Source organism: Dreissena polymorpha, chromosome 15, assembly GCF_020536995.1.
Source record: "Dreissena polymorpha isolate Duluth1 chromosome 15, UMN_Dpol_1.0, whole genome shotgun sequence".
Classification (NCBI taxonomy): domain Eukaryota; kingdom Metazoa; phylum Mollusca; class Bivalvia; order Myida; family Dreissenidae; genus Dreissena; species Dreissena polymorpha.
Genome location: NC_068369.1, coordinates 28399033 through 28421278, shown reverse-complemented (window position 1 = coordinate 28421278; position 22246 = coordinate 28399033). Strand labels below are relative to the sequence as shown.

General features: G+C 33.1%; 1 protein-coding gene across 1 annotated transcript; it reads right to left on the bottom strand.

Moving 5' to 3' along the window:
• Positions 1-4161: 4161 nt before the first annotated feature.
• Positions 4162-12570, bottom strand: LOC127860715 (kielin/chordin-like protein). The gene is made up of 9 exons (XM_052398982.1): positions 12404-12570; positions 11067-11207; positions 9814-9930; positions 8832-8954; positions 7588-7704; positions 6976-7182; positions 5619-5756; positions 5379-5423; positions 4162-4589 (listed from the first exon to the last, which is right to left on the bottom strand). The coding sequence occupies exons 1-9, from the start codon at positions 12471-12473 to the stop codon at positions 4432-4434; spliced, it is 1116 nt and encodes a 371-aa protein (XP_052254942.1). The 5' UTR covers positions 12474-12570; the 3' UTR covers positions 4162-4431.
• Positions 12571-22246: the final 9676 nt, after the last annotated feature.

The window sequence follows — 22246 nt, the reverse complement described above, 5'->3', positions numbered from 1 at the left end:
AGTCGAATCGATGTTAAAAAGGTATAAATTCTTGCGTTAAAACTCTGCTTAAATCGCAACACTATCACTGAAACTGATTCAAATATGAACCAATTAGAAGAAGGCACTACGGTGTAACGTGTACGCGTAATTTTATTTAACAACGACTTTTACCTTTGTAGATCTAGTATGCTCATCTTTGTCGATTTAATAAGCGTATGTTCAAAACAGATATGGTGCAGTTTCTATTCTCTCTTCTTAGTTTGAGCAATTTTTTATGAATGTCTTTTTCACACCTCTGCCTGTGTTGTTGTATGTACTTCTACGTTACGTAGGGCGGTATACTGTACGATCTGTATCACTATTATTTATGTACCGTATACAAATACAATATGCTATTATTTCAGAACTTAAGTTTTCCATTATCACTTTAGAAAAAAAAAACAATAGCAATGCTAAATTAATCCAGAAAAGTATAATAAAATCACTTTACAATATAACGCTCTGCGCTCACAACAGACGAACGCAAACTGTATTTTAAGCCGTTGATTCTTCACCTTTAAACCAGGTTTAAATCGAGAAAGTGTTATTGATTTATATCTACACAACGAGCGATTCAAGAGTTATTGAACATTTGAATAGTTGTTTGATTTAAATTGCACATGCGTGCACAATTCAAAGTGTCATTACATAATTTTTACAGAACATTATCGAGAAATGAATTATCTACACAGATATGTAAATATTATTGCAATCCGTTGATAGTATGTGTCTGATATCGGGGCTTGAATGTTGCGCACAAAATCCTTGCGCAACAATATAGACAAAGAAGAAAAACTAGCCAATATTGTTTTGGTCCTTCAACCGGTGGGCGCTCCAAATTTTACCAATATAAAAAGTAGATTAATATTTGAGAGCGTCAACAAGTTGGACTTCCCTTGTTGCAATAAACCAACTCCCAGCTACTGATCCTCCGAATCGCATGGGTTGCAACAGATAAAAGCTTTTAAATCGGCATGTGCAACATACAATGTTTTCTGACATTAATAGAAACAAACCATATCATAAAAATGTACCTTTTGCGCAAATTATAACACCTTACGTGTTATGGTTTGCTTGAAGAATAATTGTGTTAATCCAAGTTTCAAACCGGTCAATTATTCAAGAAAACGTATTTTTTGCAATGAAAAACGTCTAGAAATATGCATATCTTTTGGTTGTTCACTACAATTTTTTCAAATGCCAGCATCAGGCAAGATCATTTGACCATCGGTCGGAAAATAAATATTGCAGCGTAACCTTTTTTTTTCCTTTGATATAATCGTTGATTTAAAAGATCCGCTTTCGGTTGGATAACAAATGTTTATGATTTTGTTGGTGTTGAGCATTTCTCCACAATAGACTAGCATATTGATGTCGATGGTAACGGGTTTTGTGGTTTTTGCGATATATTTGGTTGATTAAACTCGATTTTATAGACATCCGTGGTACATATTTTTAGAGGGTTTTCACCTTTACCGAGGCGAACCTTGAGATGAACGTATGCACTCTTAAAAGCTCAATGCATTCAAGGACAACTTAAAGATGTTGAAACGTTGTTTTGTGTTGTTGGTTTTAAATCGTGATTTTATTTGTGTCATAACTTAAAAAGAGTCTTCGCAGACAATGAGCGATTTAGTGGCAAGTGTATGTGTTTTTAGACTGAGCTGTAATTTGCACAGAAATGCACCGTCCTGTTCAGTAACGTTTACTAGTTGAACGTTTCTCTTTTACTAGTGATGGCGTATCCAATGCACACTGCCTGTATATTATACGAAATTATATTCAATATGTGAAACATTTGCGTGTGTGTTGAGAAATATAATGGACATACGAGTATATATCGTACAAATTTCCTGAAACGTTAACATCGAACTATTTGTATTACATCATATGATATCACCCCATACAAGTCAGGGCTTTTTGTACATGGTCGATATATTATGGTCATGTTGTCGGTAAACAGGGAAATACAATTTAGCTTTGAAATCACCATGATTGACATGTTTAGACAAGACAGGATTGCATTTCAGTTCGACCATAAGATCGTGCATCGACCTGTGTTTAGGGATTAGAATTGGCCTTGCGAAGAAACGTAATGCTCAAGCGGCTTTTGGCACGTCTGTTCAATATCCAAGTGTTCACCAAACAATTGTCCAAACAGTGTCATTTAACATAAGACCACAAGTGGAATTCATGTCACTGTTTCGAAGTGGTGACCAAGCCTATGGTTTTTATGTAAGGTCCTGTATGTAATATTATTACCTGATGGTAACACTCATTCCTCGCCAGATTATTTCTGATGACCATTTATGAAGTGTCATTATTATATTGTATGCATTAAAATATGTTAATTATGCCCCATTCATTATAATTTTCGTGCATCAGCATTAGCTATTATTCTAAAATTAAATTCAGTGTCAAACCAGCGTCGATACAATTTTCGCAATAGGCAAGAACACTTTATACCATAATTTTCATTTCTTTGCAGTCCGAGACATGGTATGCAACATAAACTGAATGTAAAGGAATACAATTATACTATACAATTCTAAAAAGTGTATCAATATGCACAATAATTATATTTATGCTGAACTTAAAAACTGTGTTTACAGAAGCAAAACCATATTTTATTTTTCTGTATAAAGTTTCCCAAGGTATCAGGGATGACTTTGGTACTGTTGCCCGAGACCGATAGGCCGAGGACAACAGTTCCAAATGTCAGCCCTGATACCGAGGGACAACAGTTTTGACTGTTCACCAAGCATCCATGAAATAAGCGTTTTATTACCTGATCAAATTTCCAACATTAAAATAACAGCAAACTAAATGTTTATTTACACACAACAGTAATCGATAAAATAAATGATTTTGACTGTTTAACTGTAAAATGACGTCATTTTTTCGACGAAATGACGTCATTATTACAGCGGGCAACAGTTCAAACTGTTGACCGGTCAACAGTTCGATATTCACCGGTAACAGTTTAAAACATTTCAAATTTCTTTTTCGACGATGAAAAAGCAAAAAATAATAAATTATCATTTATTTAAGACATCAGGTAAAAAACTGATTTAATGTTTGAACTGAAGGAGAATTCTTTTTCTATAACTAAAGAGTAGGTGTGGTAATGATTTATGTTTAAAACATTTTATTTAAGCAATGATTCAAGTATGTTTATGTCGAATTTAACGTGTGTCAGCATAAGCCATTACATTTATTTAACATTCAGATTCAAAACAGCGTCGAAACAATTGACGCCATACGCAAGAACATTTCATAACATAATTTTCATTTGTTTGCTGACCGAGACACCGAATGCAACAAAAATGGAATAGAATGGAATATACCTCTATGAAGTTCTTAATTGTGTCTCAATATGCACAATCATTACATAAATGCTGAATTTAAAATTAGTTGCCTGCATAAACATAGGTATTTTTCATTGATTTTGATATGGAGAATAATTAATTGATGTATGAATTGCGGCTGAAATATAAAAAAATCCTATAACAAAAGAGCTAGTGTGGTAATAATTTATGTTTATAACAGTGTTTTTCAGCAATAATTCTAGTATGTTGGTGTCGATTTAATTTATGCTTAGGTCGTGTTGCTATGTTTTAGAAGGATAAAGAACTGAAAACATTGGACAATCATTGCTTGTTAACACGTTTCTGTCATCCATGCGAGGATTGCTACTGTAGACAGGGTTCCTCGTGGTGCTAGATGATGTTGTGTCCTGGTTGTTACGGTCATATTGCATATTGCATATTGGTACGTATGTCCAAGATTTAACTAATTAACTGGCATCCACATGTTGACACACCAAGATTTGTACTGTATTGTGTAACATCAACTTTATCATTAAAAAACATTTCCATGTGTTTTGTGTTAATAATTGTATATAGCGTGTACAACATTTTTAATTTTTAAGTAATTTCATTTGACACCGACAAAGTGTTTGAAAAAATTGGTATAAAAGATATTTGAATTACAGACTTTTTTTGCTAGAATACAGAAAGTAATGGATCACTGCAATTTTGTGATGTGTTGTATGTTTACCTGTTAATAAACATAAAGTATTGGCATATTTTGCTTATGCACGTACACTTAAAAATTTGCAAAAAATGAAAAACGCAAAAATGTCTTTGCAGTTTAATACTTCAATTCAAAAGAAAAAATGCATACATTTCTAAATTCATCTAACTAAGCTATTGTCTAGAAAATACAGTCAAACCATCTCATTAATGCATGTAATTTTATCTGCACATACGACATTGCTAACAGTTGGTTTTCGTATAATGAAATGCCATTTAGCTTTTGTCAGGTAAATCGTTTGTTATAGGCCAATCGAAAATATTGCAAGATGAGGATTCAGTTTTCAGAAGATGGGTTTGTTTTCCATATAAATAGTTAGTAATGTGGTGGTCTGGCGCCACAAATATTACAGCATGCACCTGGCGGCCTGTAGCCTGCGCAGGCTGGACATACGATCGAGTCACATTTCACTTGTCCGCCTGTACAAGTGCATCGCTTACAGGGATCTTTAGGGTCGGTTGGTAGTTGTTCTCCTGTAGCGGAAAGGTTAACAGAGATATTGTGTACCTCATAACTGACAGTTTTAACAAGTTTACATATACTATTCTAAATAATATTATATTTCTGACAGCTTATTATAAACTATGTCTTAGTCATACCATGCGATGTAGATTTATGAAAGATTTCCAATAATCACTTAAAACGCGCTGGAACAAACGACGTACCAAGTTTTATGAACCATTTCGTTGACCTTCTTTTAAACAGAAATACTAGATCCTAAACTGATGTAACATTTTATATGTGCATATGGCGTATTGAACAATGATGTTTTCTACACGTGCATATTACTTTTGCAGCAATCATACGTGTCCCGCTATCATTATTATAATGTACGTGTCCCGCTATCATTATTTGAATGTATACTTTATTGATAAATGGATCGTCGGTACGTTTCGTTGTCATATAAATAAAGGGAATATATGTTTTGCATGACATACGCGTTTGCATAACTTCAATAACTTCAGTCTTCACACATTGTGAATGATGACGCATTCGATAAGTCGATTGTTTACAAAAAAAATATCATTGAAAATGTTTATCTTTGTTAAGCGAAAATTCAATTGACTATGGCTATATTGTTTGACGAGATATAGCCATGCTAAGTATTTTTTTTGTTAAAGTATAAGCATCATCAACGAGTTATTGTGACAAACAGTTCACTTAACATTTTCGGCAAGATAAGTATAAGACTGTAACATATCTCATTAGCTGTCAACAACGCAAATCTGCAATGCATAATTTTATAATAACGTTTAACTTACCTTCTATGTACTTTTTGCCGTTAAGTACACAGCCAGTGAAGACACCTGGAATAATAATGTATTTATTTCTTAACATCAGCTCTTATGTTTAATTAATATTTACATAATGTATTAATGTAAATAGTATATGATTGGTAGATAAGAGAAACAGCTTTATGCACGCAGGCAATCCGACGGTAAACGAATAACGTAGAAAGTACGCCTACTTAAGAAATCGATTGGATTTAAGCCATATCTTACCGTCCGGAATAGAGCAGCTACGGCCACATCCGGTGGAACAACATTTCTGTTGCTCGGGGCAATCAAAGTCTGAATCGCACAATTTCACGCATGGCAACAGGTTTCCGGGTGGAAATTTGGGGCATGTTCCTGGCTTATCTGTAAACACGAATGTAGGACATATAAATTTACTTCTTCACATAAAAGCATATTGCGAACGTATGAAATTTAAACGAAAGCGTAATTAAGATTTAATAGATAAATTAATAATCGATACATTAAGATAACAATTTAAACAAGCTTGACATACAATAAGAGTACATAGTGGCATTCCATTTCTGCATGTGCACGTATTGCAGTCAACTTTGAAACTCGCCCCATCTTGATATGTTTTTCCATTAGAAATACAAGGCTTTCCACATGTAAATAATATGCATTGTTGTCAAAGTTAAATTAGAAAAGCACTAATTGCATGAAAGCGTCCTTCAAGGAAGCTCAAACCCAGAATTCGACGCTAACGTCAAATACAGCGCAAATAAACAACAGCACTACGGTAATAATCAGTAAGTCATACCCAAGTATTATATAGTGTGCATTTTATGCGCTGATGTTGGAGGTATTGTGCATTCTCGGTGTTGAGACTGTTGACATATATATATAATGTATTGTGTTGATTGAATTTTCAACACATCATTGAAGCATGGCGGAATTCATGACAACAATGTACATCATCGTCTATAACCTATTATTTCACCTCTGTTCTTTTTTTATTACATTGTTTAATAACAAAATTATATAAAACTCCAAAGCCGGAGACAAATGTTGTGACTTTAACTTAAATAGTTCCGGAGATATTCATAAGCGACGCTTTGAAAGATTTCAATACTTTTCTTTGAAAAATACATTTCTTCCATCGAATTTTATATGTACTACAATTTAAATCAGTAATTTAGGTTTAATTTAAAAGGTTATATATTGTACTTAATGTAAACTTAAACAGTGCCGGCATTTTATATATTGTCTAAACTGATTCAAGTTCTAAATAAAGTCAATTCGAAGTACACAATAAAATAATTATAGTCAGTTTACCTTCACTTATTTAGTATATTCAATACAGTCAATACAAAAACTTATGGTCGTAAAAACATTTGTGTTTCAGGAACAAACGCATTTTGTAATTGTACGATTTCACAAGAGGATAAACAATAGTAAGATTTAAATATAATCCTTTTTCAAGGCCGACAACTGTAAATACCACATTCTTTTTTTCAAATAAATTCTTGCAAATACGTCAATTATATTTTTTTCAATAGTGCAAATAAATAAAAGCAATACATTGCATAACAGTCCACTGTAATATAACACAGATATTTCTTACCAGTGCCACTGCAGGCTTTCTTTGTACAGCTAACTCCTCCATTAATACCGCATGTGCAGCTGTTGCAATCGTCCATGAAGCTTTCACCCTGTTTGTACATTTTCCCCTTATAGAAGCAAGGACACACGAAGCAACACTCCCCTGGTGGTTTATACTGACCCTCGCAGAAGATTGCAAGACACGCAACACCGGCACATTTGTCAGGAACTGAATCGAAATAGTGAACACACTGTTTCAAAACCAACAATTCATATTTGTCTTATTATTGTAAAAGAAAAATACAGAATCAATATGAACAGGTATACATGTAATGAAATGATAAACTAAACTTTAAATGACCAAATTGAGTCTTAGTAGCAAATGAACTATTTGTGTTGTTTTCTAAACGTACAGTAAACGAAATGCTTTTGGAAGGATCGTTCATATGTTATTTCATTTTGAACACCTTTATATATTAATCATTATCAAATTAACATACAGGACACACATGACTTATGGCTTTTGCACTACACATTACTCAATCACTTTTAAAAGGAACTGCAAATATTTAATCTTTAATCAGTTATTAGTTTTACGTTTTTATTACCCAACCCGATATGTGAATGTACTTACGTGGACATGCAATTTGTGTGCAGGCAGCGTAACCATTCGAACATGTACATGTATTACAGTCGTCTTTGAAGCTTTCTCCTTCTTTGTACACTTTTCCTTTATAATTGCATGTTTTGACTGAAAATAAGTTCACACTTGTATTGACTACGTGTGCATTCCCATTTTACACAATACATATAAATGGTATCATTTAAAATATCGATTGTGACTTTTGTTTTCAATTGGTTTGTATTAAGGCACATTTTTTAAAAATTTAATGAACATATAAAATCATGACAATATTTTTAACTGCAATGTAACATTGACTTTTTATGCTTTGACATGTCATTTAATACCAGAATTAGATTACTAGAATCATGAAAAATATGACATATCAACAGTTAGAGCAATACATAGATTTGGAACATGAATGCAACTTAAGAGTGTGGGTGATCTCGTGATATTTCACCGACCTCTGTTATCTGGTATTATCAAAGTTTCTGCATGTGTTACAGATTTAGAAAAAATAAAAATGAATAATCAAATAATACATATAAGATTATTGCAATAAGTGTCTCTGCCGAATTATAAAAAAAACAATATATAACTTGTACCGCTGAGTTAAAATATTGAAAAGTTCACCGTTCAGTACTGCCTTTTCCAGACTTCTTAATCATTTCACTATTTAATGTTTTGATGAAAGTATAGTTATATAGAGGATATTTGTTGGATTCGGTGGATTATCGATTTTAATTCACGAGTGATCATAGAAAATAATACTCTCACGAGTGGCGCAGCCACGTGTGAAAATATATTTTTTCTATGATCACGAGTGAATTAAAATCGATATTCCATCGAATCCAACAAATGTGTTAAATGTTCTTTTTATTTTATGCTTTTTTTTCACAGTTTATATACATTATTAAAACGTTTAACTAAAGAATTTCGCCGAAATAATTACGTCATTTCGTAAAATATGACGTCATTTCACAGTAAACTGTTTGAACAGTGAGATTATCAGTTTTAATCCACTGAAATTTCTCTATAAACCACCGGAAAGCATAAAATAAAGAGGTTATATCAATATCGACAGCCTGAAGTCAATTTAATAGCGGAGATTCCAATTAAAACAACCTCGATAGGTTTATGGTATCCACATAATATGATCAGTGCATGTGCGACTTACAATACGGAATATTATAGATCAATAATATATACTTTCACATGCTATGATACAGAGAATTGTGTGATCGAATTATCCCTACCTTCACAAGCAATCATAGTGCAAACTGGTGAACCATTCCGACATGAACAGCCATTGCAATCGATATTGAATGTTTCACCATCTTGGTATATTTTGCCATTTACAACACACGACTGCCCTTTCCCTTAAACGAAATATTAAGACTTTGAACTAAAAACCGACCATATACGGATGTTTTTAAAAACTCTTTTCACAACCATACAAAAACGCCAACACAGACTTCACAAACAAACAAGAACTCGAAAAAAAGGGTGCTTGTATTTAGTAAACACCTAAAATTGACCAAACAGTTAATCGTAAGCCTTTACTCCAGAAATTAATTTTCATTAACAAAACAAGTGCACTATCTATTACTGATTGTTTGATCTACTTAATTTTCACCAACGTTGGATGAACACAGTATGAAATATTTGTGACATATTCTGGTCTAAGTTTGAGTGTTAGCTAGTTTTTACCTTTCAATTGTTTATGACATAATGTGCTTATTTCGTGTCTTATGGATTGTTTTTCATCGAGTTATTTTAGCTGATTATAACACAGATATATATCATGGTAAAATATTAAAGGTTTCATTACTCGTGTATCATAAAATTAATACATCACGGATAAGCTTTCCATTATATACATGAACATTCACGTACACATTTTTTTACACGTTGATTTGTCTTTTGTCGATTACAAAAACTTAGAAATAATATAATTTTTTATTTGACGTTGTTTATATACCATACTGTCATATAAAATTATGTTTATGCGTAAGATTGCAATGGAAATCACAGCCAAAATAATATATTGTTTGGAAATAAATAAAAATTTGTAAATAAATATTTATGAAACAAAATACGATCGAACACTCAAACCGATAGATTTCTCCGACTGCTCATTGCTATCAGTAATTTCAATAACTCATAATAATTGATGCAGTAAATTAACAGCGTTTTTGAACAAATATGTCAACAAAATGCAGGACGAGAATTTTATACCTAGGCAACCCAATTTCGTACACGTTACGGCACCGTTGGAACACTGACAAGTATTGCACTCGTCCTTAAACTGTGCACCGTCTTTGTAGACGCCTCCCTTATAGTTGCATGACTTTCCTATTAATAAAACATTGCAATTTATATTTGATGATCTAGAGCTATTAATTATTGCTGTCAAGATAACAAAAACATTGTTCCACTGTCAAGCAGACCTTTAAGTAAAAAGTCATCCTGATTATGAAAGGAATGCTGTACGCTGTAGATTGGTCAATCTAAAATATTGTTCATCAATCGCAAATTATCAGCGAAAATAAAATGTTTGATGCATTTTCCAGTAAATATGTTAGTTGTTGAATCGTTTTGGCACACGCTGTGGCGGTTCGTAAGGCATCGGAAGTCCAAGGGGCAAAATCTAAACATCGGCAAATTATAAACAATAGCGTTTTAAATAATTTCAAATACACAGAATATCATTCATATAATATATGCCTATACCGATCGGATTAATACAACTGTTAAGTGCAGTTCTTTTCTTGTAGTTTTTATAATTTTGTTATTTTGTTGTCATTTAAAAGTATGGTAACGTTATATGAAGCCGTAGGGGTAACACAATCGTATGCTTACGGTTCGTTATACAGCGTTTCGAATATTGTTTGTAAAATATATATATATTATAAAGCATACGTCAACCACAGTCTGTTATAAATTACATGTTAATTTCATTCGACTGCAGAATATGTTTCCATATGAATACCTTCAGTTATTCCAATAATTTTGAAGCTTTCGCCGTCTTCGAAAACTATTACTTTAGGAAATGAATACTGTATTTACTGTTATTTATTTTTCAAAATGTAATACAAATAAATATCTGATCTTTTAAATATACCCGTAGAGCTTATGCACGTTTTAGCAAGCAATAGAATGATGGTAATTAGGGAGATCGTATAATGGTTTGTTGATTTTAAGTGGTGTTTTGGTTTTGAGTGCAAATGTGTAGTAATGGTAATACATTTACCATATTGATAGCTCATTTTGAAAAACATGCAGCCCAGTCGGTATCAATAGAAATGGACCTGTGACCAGTATAGTTGCATCGGTTTCAGTAAAAACAATTCGTTTGAATGTTTGAGTGTTGGTTTTCTTTAGATTTAAGTAATTCTGACAATCCGTTAGTTATTTACCATGCATATGTACTATTTTTATAATAGACTATCCTGTCAACTAGTTGTAATAAATGAGAATGATTTTCATACCAAGTGGATTTGTGCACGACACATGACATCCGAAGCTACAACACTTCTGGTCGCCTGGACAGGAATCGTCACCTTGACACTCTACGAGACAGATTGTATTTGTTCCCTTTGGTGCAACAGGGCACTGGCCTGGTTTCACAACTGTGAAAAGAATGGATATGCATTATTGACTAAATTGAATTAGCTAGCAACTCAAGTTACAATTTAAACAAAATACGAAAATCATTCAAATTTACTCGTAGAAATGCATAAATGGCCATTCGGGGTTAAGAAATACAACATTGAAATACGACTGTCTCCATTAGATTCTTAGAAATTCAATATTGTTCTCTGGGTCCGAAGTAATATGGAGTCAATTTGTTGCGGAGAAATGGATATATGTCTATTGGGTACGTATGCATACTGAATATGCAATTTGCTATGAAGAAATAGATATGTGTCCATTTGGTGTGCAGGAATACAATAGAAATTTATGTTGTGTTCGTATGAATACATTAATGTTAATACAATGTGGTGAATGCAAATTGGATATACTACAATGACAAATACATAATTGCCCACTTGAAAAGTCAAAATGAAATTATGACAAGTGTCTGCTAAATATTGCTAAACCACAATATTTCGAACATATTACGACCACTATAAAAAAATCCTCTCAATTAATTTAAGCATGAGTTGGTTGCAAAAGTTTATTTGTGATGTATGCACTTTTAGAAGTTCTCTCTTATCAAATATTTCATGATAAAATTATTTTTGTTTATGAAACAATCTTTCATGATTCATGGGTCAAGAATAACAAACAAATCCCATTACTTTATTTGTTTATTTTTTTAGCGAAAAATGGGTAATTATATAAATTATTTGAACAAAAAAGATCGTTTTTAAAGATAACTGTTTCCAGAAGTTTAAAAAGTATATTCATTTGATTTCTAAAACAGTCTAAGTGCAAGGGACACAACAATTATAAAATTAATTTTTTTCTTACTTCATAAAGAACGCAAGAAATCAAAAGTCAAAATTTATCTTAATTAAATTTGCCTAAACAAAACACATTGATTTTTAATAACTGTCTCGTATGCGCCTTTATTTAAAGGATTCACCATCGGTATAGTTATCGCATTAATAAACAAAAATATAGCAAGTTATTGGTTGAAATAGTTTTTTTATCTTTGTAAATAAAATAATAAATGAAGTGACGAAACATTGTGTCAGGTTGTTCGATTATCTATCCACCTTAAAACCATAAATATAAGCCAATCAAGTTCATAACGACAAACAAACAAAACAACTTTACACATATAAACACGGCCTATCTTAATATATTTAACGATACTTACTGCCTTCGCAAACCGGACAGATCGCACAAATCGTACAGCACAAAAATGCAAAATAATGAATGGTATCCATTGTTTTACAATTTACGGATATAAATGCAATAAAGAAAAGTATAGACACAATTAAGATAAATATTAAAACAATGACAAAATGTTCTTTCTATAAATTACTCAAAATTCATCTTATTTCCGAGGACATTTAAATTCAGACGCATCGGCTTAAATGTTAGCATACTGCGCTACAAGCTTTTTATACTAGAGCAACCGTAACTTGTTTAAACCTACCGATGCAAAACGTTGTGGTTAGGGAATTCCGTAATTAACACAGCAATAACAAATGTAAAACTCCAGATTGGCTGATCAACTAACCAATCAATTTCAGTTTAAACGCGGAATTAAAGCAATATTAATGCAAATTCGTTTGGTCTTTACCACATGATATAAAAGAAAAAAATGTAAGGTTCGCGTTGGTTCAGTCCTGTTGAATAACCAGTTTTGTTGCATTTATAAATATCATCACGATTTTAAAGTTGTTTTTCATATTTCCATTAATAAAATAAAAAACGATCAACGTAGATTTGTTTAAATGTATTGGCTATTATCTTCAAAGTAAAATAGCGACTGTATGTAAAAACAAAATGTGTGTTTGTCAGAAAAAATAGTCCTCTTCTGCGCTGCTTTGACGCTATATTTTTGACTTTGAAGGATGACATTGACCTTGACCTTTCACCACTCAAAATGTGCTGCTCTATGAGATACACATGTATGCCGAATATGAAGATGCTATAATCAATAAAGCAAAAGTTATGGCAAAATGTTAAAATTGGGGCAAACAAACACACAAACCAACCAACCAACAAACCAACAGACAGGGCAAAAACAAGATGTCCCCCACTATAGTGGTGGGGCACATAACAGTATATTAAAAACAACAAAATGGATTGCAAACCTAATAGTACCATTTATCTCGATTCGACGCTAATAGTGTAGTGAAGAATCTTTACTGAGATTATTAGGCTTCGGTCGATGTAACCTGATTTCGATAAATAACTAATGATAAAAAAAATAATAAGCATATATAGCATGTAAGTATTGCTTGATAACAAAACCGTGCGAGAGGTCCGGTTATTTCGGGGGGGGGGATTAAATAAAGTTATGATGTACATTTTTTTATATCCCATCATTTTATCGTTTTATTTTACATTTAATGGGCAAGTTCACAAGGAAAAATGGCCCAAATAACGCCCTAAAATACATGTAAACACAGGTGACATGACTATACATCGCGAAATTGCTGTATTCAACAGACACGAAATTATTAGTTGAATTATTATTTCGTTAATGTTTGTATGCCGGTTTTAAGATGCGTTTCAATGATCCAGTTATATAACTTTAATAATCTCACTTTTAAACGTCATATGAACTTTAAAGTTGTGATCATTTAAGAATAAAAAAGCCTCGAGTACAGCTGCATTGTGCGGTCTGTGAAGACATTGTTTTGCATTTAAGTCTTTACCGTCCTTGGAATTGATAAGGTATTCTTTTATGACAAGCCCAGCGCTCTTTGACATCATGCGCATGTGTTTTGGAAAGTCTAGAAAGAACTAGAACTTGTACTGTCGATTTGTGTGACATGCATTCTTAGTTTGAAATGAGCGTTTACCATTACTTTTCTTTAATTAATCCATCATTTAATAGCAAATCTAATGTGTGCCATGCATGCACGTTATCAAGTATTTATCACATTAAAACCAAAGATATAAAAAAAAATCACGGAAACGAGGCAACAGTAAAAAGTTTCTGACAATCTTCTCTATAACTGATTGTAAAAGATGTTGCTTTCTAATTTAAGGAACGGCGATTTTGACGCTCAAACGAAGACATGCATCGAATAATATGAATAAATACAACACACAATAACGAAAATATGCTCTTTCTGTAAAAAAAACAAATCCATTTCCACAATGAGCGTTTTATTTGTTGTTAATGTGTTTTCTACATGTTAATAGGCAAATCAGGTGTTTTTCTGCAACCAAATGTGATGCAATAGTTCCTTTAAAATGTCTAGATATTAAGAAATGAAATGGATGTGCATAAAAGCTCTATTTTAAATCGTAAAAAACTTCCCGTTTCGGTACAACATGATGCATCAAAACCGCAAATCAATCTTGTACTATGAATTATTATATTAATGCAAAACGCATACGTTGTTTTGCTGGTGCACTGATGCGTAAACCACGCTCGAAAAATGATTGTTTATGGATTTAAACATCAACAACAATTTGCATATGGTTCAAATTGATACGCAAACATTGTTTGTTCATCATTTTAATGAATTAAAATAAGTATTGATATTCAGAAGCAAACGACTATCTTTCTGGAAAATAAGCTGCATAAACGCCGTGTGCAAAACGCATTGTTACATCGCACATCTCCGGTCACAAACCACTTATTATCGTAGATTTGTATAATACTACTAGCCAGCTATGGTAGCCTCTCCCCATATTTCATTCGTGTTGTTTTTGCAAATCTCTATTATAAATATTACCGGAAGTGAACAATTTACTTAATAATCTTGATTTGTTATATTTTCCATATTGCATATTTTAATACTTGTGTGAAATAAAAGAAGTGTTCTGTTAAATGTAATATAACTTTTGTTACTATCAGTTTTGTATATCGATAAAACTGAAATTCATCATTTATCTTTGTTTTAATTTCATGACATCTTACATTTAGCTATTCGAGAATATAACAATATTATTTCGTAGTTTTAACTCGGAGAATATGATACAACTATCTTCACAATACGACAATGGTGCAATCGAACACTCTTGATTAAAACGAGTATTAAGCATTGTTGACGTAAAATGCAAAAGGTCATACCGTCTTATATGTAAACGGCCTTCAATACAAATTTAAAGCCTGACGAGGGTTTTCAAGGTCCATCGCACTTACACAAGTAAAAATAAATATACAATACGCACAGCTTTCTTCACAACGTTACTTAGAGTATCAGTACAAGTGAAAGGAGTTTGTTTACTATAAGTTTACAGCACGGATAAACTGTAATAAAACAAGTACATGTATGTAACTACGTCACCTGATTTTTTTAACGTTATAATGATGAAGTTACATTTATCCGAATGCATTTCGTTCTAGATCTGTAAAATAAGATATTTGTGTTCAAACTTAGCAAAAGGAGTTGAGCACCGCAATACTGTAAACATTGAATGCAATGGTGGCGTCCCTTGTTATAAAGCTAACATGAAACCTGACATGCCATCTATTGGTAAACATACCGTGACGTCACTATGTTTTACTACGTTACTGTCAATGCATACGGATGCGTAAGCGTACTAATGTAATGTGCATTGACTACGCAATTATCAACGGAACAATAGTGAAATCCATTTTGGAGTCGCGATACCTTATTTTCACCTAAATGGAAGGCTAGAAAATATTTCCAAGTACTGACAAATCCCAGTAGGTTGATAAACAATATAATTATTAAAACACAACTAAAGATACGAACCAAATATTCCGGCGTGGTCCCCTCCCTATCATTCACATCTCATTTGCACAGGTGTATGTTGGGAAGCGACCCTTGCGGTCACAATTGTACCCTCGCTGCAATAGTCAACCTCCTAGCTCCTTCGAATCGATGTGTGTTGCGACTATTAAAGGCTTTTCCATCGGTAATATGAGCCACATAAAAAAAAATCATAAATTAAAAAAAAAACTCATCTATTCCAGAAAAGGCATGATTTTTTGTATTGGAACACGTCTAGACAAATGCAAATCTTTAAATCTACATAAAACAAGTAATATAAATAAACTTAAAACTTTATGTATAGTTTAAAATACGTAAGTTTATTTAACCCAAAGAGAAACTGCAACTTTGTAATGGAATGTTTACTCTATTTAACAATATACAAAAACATCGCAACGATAACACTGGCTTAATAATGTGTAGTTATTCAACAAAATTTGTTGTGCACTACAAACTTTCAACTGCCAGCATCAGACATGACCATCCGACGATCGGTTTGAAAAAATATTGTATCTTAACCTTTTTATTTCCTTTGCTATGATCCTTGGATAACAGATAATCATTTTTTGTTTTGAGCGTAACGGGTATTGTTTTTTGCAATGTATAAGGTTGATTAAACTCGATTTTATAGACACACGTGGTAAATATTTGTACAGGGGTTTCGTCTTAACCAGGAAGAACTTTGAGCTGAACGTGTGTACTCATAAATGTTAAATGCATTTAACAAGAACTAAACCATATTGAAATGTTTTTTGTGTGTTTGTTTTTGTTTTCCATCATGATTTTAGTTTTGTTACAACAAAGTCAACGCAAACAGGGAGCGTTTGCGTATGTGTTTTAAGACAAAGCTGTAGTTTGCACAGCAATTCTCTGTCCTGGTGAGTTTCGTTTATTATTTTAATGTGTATCTTCAACGAGTGATGTCGTATTCAATGTACGATACATGAACCTTATAGGAAATTATATAACATATATTAAAATGTACGTGTGTTGAGATATATAAAACCAATACGAGTATCTTGCTTTAATGATATGTTCGTCTTATAATTTATTATTAATTGTTTATTCTTCGGTATTTAAGTACGCCTATATAACGTGCAATTTTCATGAAACGTTAACATCGCAATATTTGTATCACATTATATTGAATCACCCCACACAAGTCAGGTCTTTCTCCGTCTTAACCTCCATCCCGTATGCTTCTGATCTTTCAAAGAGTTAATTTCCGAGGTCTTCTAGTTCTCTGCTGTTTCCATCCATGTCTTCATCGAGTCTCAAGTACGAGATCGGTCTTCCATTTATAAAGATAGAGGTGTGGTGGCGTTGACCACTCCTGCAGATTGTCCTGACTTCAGACTGCGGCAATGCCTCCTTCAGCTCTGCCTTATGTTTGGAAAGACTTTCTTCGTCTGTTTTTGGACTGGCTTCGTTCTGAAGAAGACATGGGTCTGTTGGATGCGGGTAGTTATAGACGTCGCTGCAGTTTTTAGTCCACCTTTTCACTCTCGGTCAAGATGTTCCTGTTAGCGTTTGCTGTAATACTGGCCTAAGACTTACTTGTCTTTAACGTACTGCAGGCCGTCTTAAAGCTGTCTTTGGTCAATTTAAGTCCATGTTGATACATTGTTCCTCAATCTACTTATATTTTGACTCTTTCATCTTGTTCCTCGCCCCACTGTTCGCTTTCGGCCATTCTGTCCTATATTCATATTGGTAAACTGGACAATTAAAAAATCACATATGAACCAGTTCGTATAAGAGCGTGACTATTAATTTACAATTATTATTTCAAAGGATGCAATTAAAATAACTCAACAGGTATTTTCAGGGACTGTCAACCGCGATTGACGAAAAACTAAAATTTTAAAATACAATATTTTAACAATTATTAGTTTATTATTAGTTTATATTGATTAAAATATCACGACTGGTATATAACATTACTTGAAAAAAAATGTCAGTATTTTCGGTAATACAATTTCGCAATGTGAAAAAAGAACATCGCAAAAATGGGTAACTGGTAGTTATCTGGTACCTGTATACCGTAAAATGTATTACCTAATTAACTGAAAATATGAAAAACTAACAACTTGTTTCAAGTAATGTAATACATGTATTATGATCAGTCGTGATATTTTAATCAATATAAACTAATAGTTGTAAAAACACGGTATCGTAGAACTTCCTTTGTTCGTCAATCGCGGATGACGGTCCCTTTTTAAACATTAAAGTAATGATGCAGTAAGACCATTTACAAAAACGATGTTTTTCTTTCGGACACTTTCGCTGAAACCGAACATTAAACTCATGCCTTAAATATACTGTTTTGATTTTTATGATGAAGAAGTACTAGTATTTGTTTTACAACAAAATCTTAATTAATGTAAATCTGAATTAGTTTTGGTATAACTAAATTTAGATTTTTTGTGTGTTTTCCTATAGGATAACAGCAAAAGTATGTTTGACTTACAAAACAAAATGCACACTTTTTTAACCGGTAGAAATAGCACAAAATAGTGATCGTTTACTTCAGTTTTGCAAGTTAAAGCAGAAGCTCTGATTTTATATTAATCGTGGTAGGCTCTCCGCTAGAATAAAAACATTGTGATATGATTTGATTTTCGTAACACTGATTAAATTATATCCTGTTTAACTTGTTCGTATGCAAAAATAACTAGTTTACCCAACAATCACAATGTTTAAGAAACAATTTGTTTGTGGGTATACTTTCATAAACGATTCAATATGTTCTGAAGGTTAAACGCTATTTCAACGCCTCTTTAATCTTCATCATACAAAGACAATATCATTGTACTTTCTTCGCGTCATATGCGAACATTCAAGCATCACACTTTTTAACGATCGTGGATCTGCAGTCGAAAGAAGGTATACCTGTGACTGAAATATTGTTTCAAACGCGCGAAACATTTATTGAATCTTGTTTTTAAAGGATATACAATTATCCAAATTAAATATTCCGAGTTGACCCTGCTGCAATAGAGAAAAGTATTGAAATCACGGACATACTATATCGGACTAAAATTTTTTCACACTTAGTGCATTTAGTAACAAAATAATATCCCATTAACCTCATTATATAACAAAACGCTTCTCTTATTGAATCAATTTTAATTATCAATACATACAAATATACCTTGCAAAATAATTTTAAGGTAACGTTTTAAATAGGCTTTATGTCGATGGCAGCTTCACATAAATTAAGAGTTCCTTAATGATACTTGTCAACATATTTTAAAAGCACCTATGTCAAATAATTGCAACCACTGGACACAAGGCGGACAATACATATTAACTCTATATACTACATCGACTGTCCTTTACAGCTATGCCTAAGCGGTATCTGCATACTAAGAGAGGCCAGACTACGGGATACTCTCATAGGTCGCTAGAAAAGTGAGTAAAAGCAAGTGAAAATGGCCAATCGGTATGACAAGCTGTAAGTCGATTCGAAGTATCAAAGTCTACAGTTGGCGATCGTGTATCTGGAAAGATTGCACTAAAAACTACACATGGTCGGCCCCCCAGCTTTACCAGTACTTGTGGAAACCAAATTTGTCAATAGCATAAAGATGAATTAGGCGTTTGACAAAGGCCGGCGACAAATTATTGGACGTACGCATGTGCTCCGCTCAAGAACATAGCTCAAAACCAGCTCTACAAATTTTCATAGAGGAAAGGACTAATTCGAGGGTTTAAAGCTGCGGTATCCGGAGTAATTTCTTCGTAAACCAGAGGAACTTACAACTGTGCGTGTAGAAGGTATTTCGCTGCGCATCCCAAACGAATCTGGAACTGCGATAAAACGGGGTTCAACATAGAGCATAACCCTGTTCATCATCATCATCATCATCATCATCTTCTTCGTCATCATCATCATTTCCTTGACCGGTCTGGCAGTTGTTGGAAATGAGGGACGACGATACAATTATCCTCCTTCAGTCAGGTCTGTTGTGTGCTTCTGAGAGTAATTCATCCATGGTTAGGGATTCCATTCTTTTAAATTATCAATCCAGCTTTTGTTATGACGGCCTCGTTGGCGACCTCCCTCTAGCTTGCCCTGGGGAACAGTCTTATACAGATAGTCGTGCCTAGCAAAGTGTCCAAACCGAGCTAGCTTTCGTCGTTTGACTTTCGCCAGTAGGGGCTTTTTTTGACCAACAAGTGTTTCAGTCATGTTTCGGACGTACTCGTTTGATGTGTGCCCCTTGTAGGAGATACGGAGCAGTCTTTGGTGACATTAAGAGTACTTGAAGCTGGTCATTTCTTCTAATTTTTTTACCGTTCATGTCTGAAGTGGTGATGTTCACCATGATATTCGACTTCTCTGTGCTGACCTTACTGGTGCCACCCATGAGGTGAATGTCGTCAGCGATTCTCAAGTTGGGGATAAGTCTTCCACCGATGGAGATAGAGGTGTGGTCGAAATGAAGAGTCTACTGCATTATCTTCTTGAATTAAACACTATTGACTGAAGAAGTTGATAGAAAATATACAACTACTTCCGAATTCTTAATACCACGCAACTAGAATGGAACCTCAAATCCAAAATAAATTATAATTCACGGTTATTAATGCATGTTTACTTAAAATATAGAATGTTGGATTGTTTGTTCGCTTATTGATGCGTGCAAAAACGCATTAGTCATAATACAAGTATTATTAAATAGATACAACAAAATATTTACACCGCTGAAAGTCAATCATTTGCTTCTTGTGCAAGGAATTTTATTATGATCATGTTTATGAGTTGAGCTACACCCGTCATTTATATTTGTCCCTTGATTATGCCATATAAACGACTTATTTCATTATATAAAACCCCATCACATTCTGATGACAGCATATCATGATCAAAAGTGTGCATAAGTGTGTTTAGTTCTAGAGAGGTGGCTATAGATTTCTTATTTATTTATTTTACCCGCTAGTTCTACACAATTTGTGAAATTTACACCAAACATATATGCAAAAGTATTAGCTTTATGTTGTTTAATGTTTGACTTTTTCAAATATTAAAAATCTACTTCAAAGGCATTTTACAACAACAACAAACAACAACAACAACTCAGGATATAAATGTACTAGCGGATATGTTGCCGTTGTGTTCATAAGTAAAAAAATATGTATGTATATATGGTTCAGGTGTCTTAGTGTTTTTTTTAAACTTGAAAAGCATTAAATCATAAACACAAAAACTGAGAACGGATAGCTGTAGCTAGTTTTGCAAGAACAACGTTTGTCAATTTCATTTTGTGCCGAAATTTTCGAATATTTTAAATTTGATATTTTCATATATAGCCTTCACAGTAAATCATCAGAGATTTCACTGTATTTTGGAAACACATATTAAAGTTAACTGTAGTATATGTTGATGTGAATTATTATGTGTAATATTTTGTTTTGTTTTTGTTCGTCGTTTATTGTCAGAAAATTGCTTGTGCACGTACTTTTATCAATAAAAGCCAAATGAGTATAGAGTTCATCATATGCTCGGAAATTTATGCTAATCATTTAATTTCTTATAACAAAATCAAGTGAAGCCAAAAATGTGCTCCAGAAATATACATTGAATTATTTTATAATCGATACAATATTGCTCTTTGATAGTTTGTTTTCGACGAATCCATGGCTATAAAGGTATGTATCAAGTCTTTTCCAAATCATCTCAAGTATGATGCTGGTATAATATCCGTCTAAATACGAAACATAATCAGAGCTCCAGATAATTTTTTCACCCGAGGCGTATTTCACTAATGAAAGTTTTTATTGATGAGTAAAAAAAATTAAATCCGATAATTTTAAGGAGTATTTATGTTCAAAGGATCAGAATAATAAATTGTACATGTAATGCTAACTCGCTATAACAATCAGTCTTGTACACAAGAAAGTAATCACTTTTATCTTATTTAACAGTTTTTCTGACTTTTTTGCCCTTGGCTTATAAGCAGCCATGATTCACTTTTTCCGTCTTGATTTGGCAAGCCACTGTTTAGCAAACACTGTGCAGCCACCATCAAATCTTCTAAGCTTGGCCCACACAACTAATTTATAATATTATATGTGTAGTTTGGCGCCATTTAAAATGTGCTTGAAGGTAAAATGTTTTTCCATAGTGCCACACAAGAGATGAACTGATAGCAAAAGTTATATGGTTGAAATTGGGCGATTCGGGTTTTATCGAATGTGATGTCAAATGTTTTCACCATAAGCCTTTATCGATTCTCAATAATGCAGCGGGGAGCCCGTTTTGTCAGCATCGGCCTTTACCGTGGGCC

What these genes read in the sequence shown, in the direction of transcription:
- LOC127860715 (XM_052398982.1), bottom strand. Translation starts at nt 12,473, where the DNA reads ATGGATACCATTCATTATTTTGCATTTTTGTGCTGTACGATTTGTGCG. An exon ending in CACTATGATTGCTTGTGAAG is followed by an intron (nt 7,705 to 8,831) that starts GTAGGGATAATT and finishes ACTTATTTTCAG; the next exon opens with TCAAAACATGCAATTATAAA. An exon ending in GAAAGCCTGCAGTGGCACTG is followed by an intron (nt 5,757 to 6,975) that starts GTAAGAAATATC and finishes TCGTGTTTACAG; the next exon opens with ATAAGCCAGGAACATGCCCC.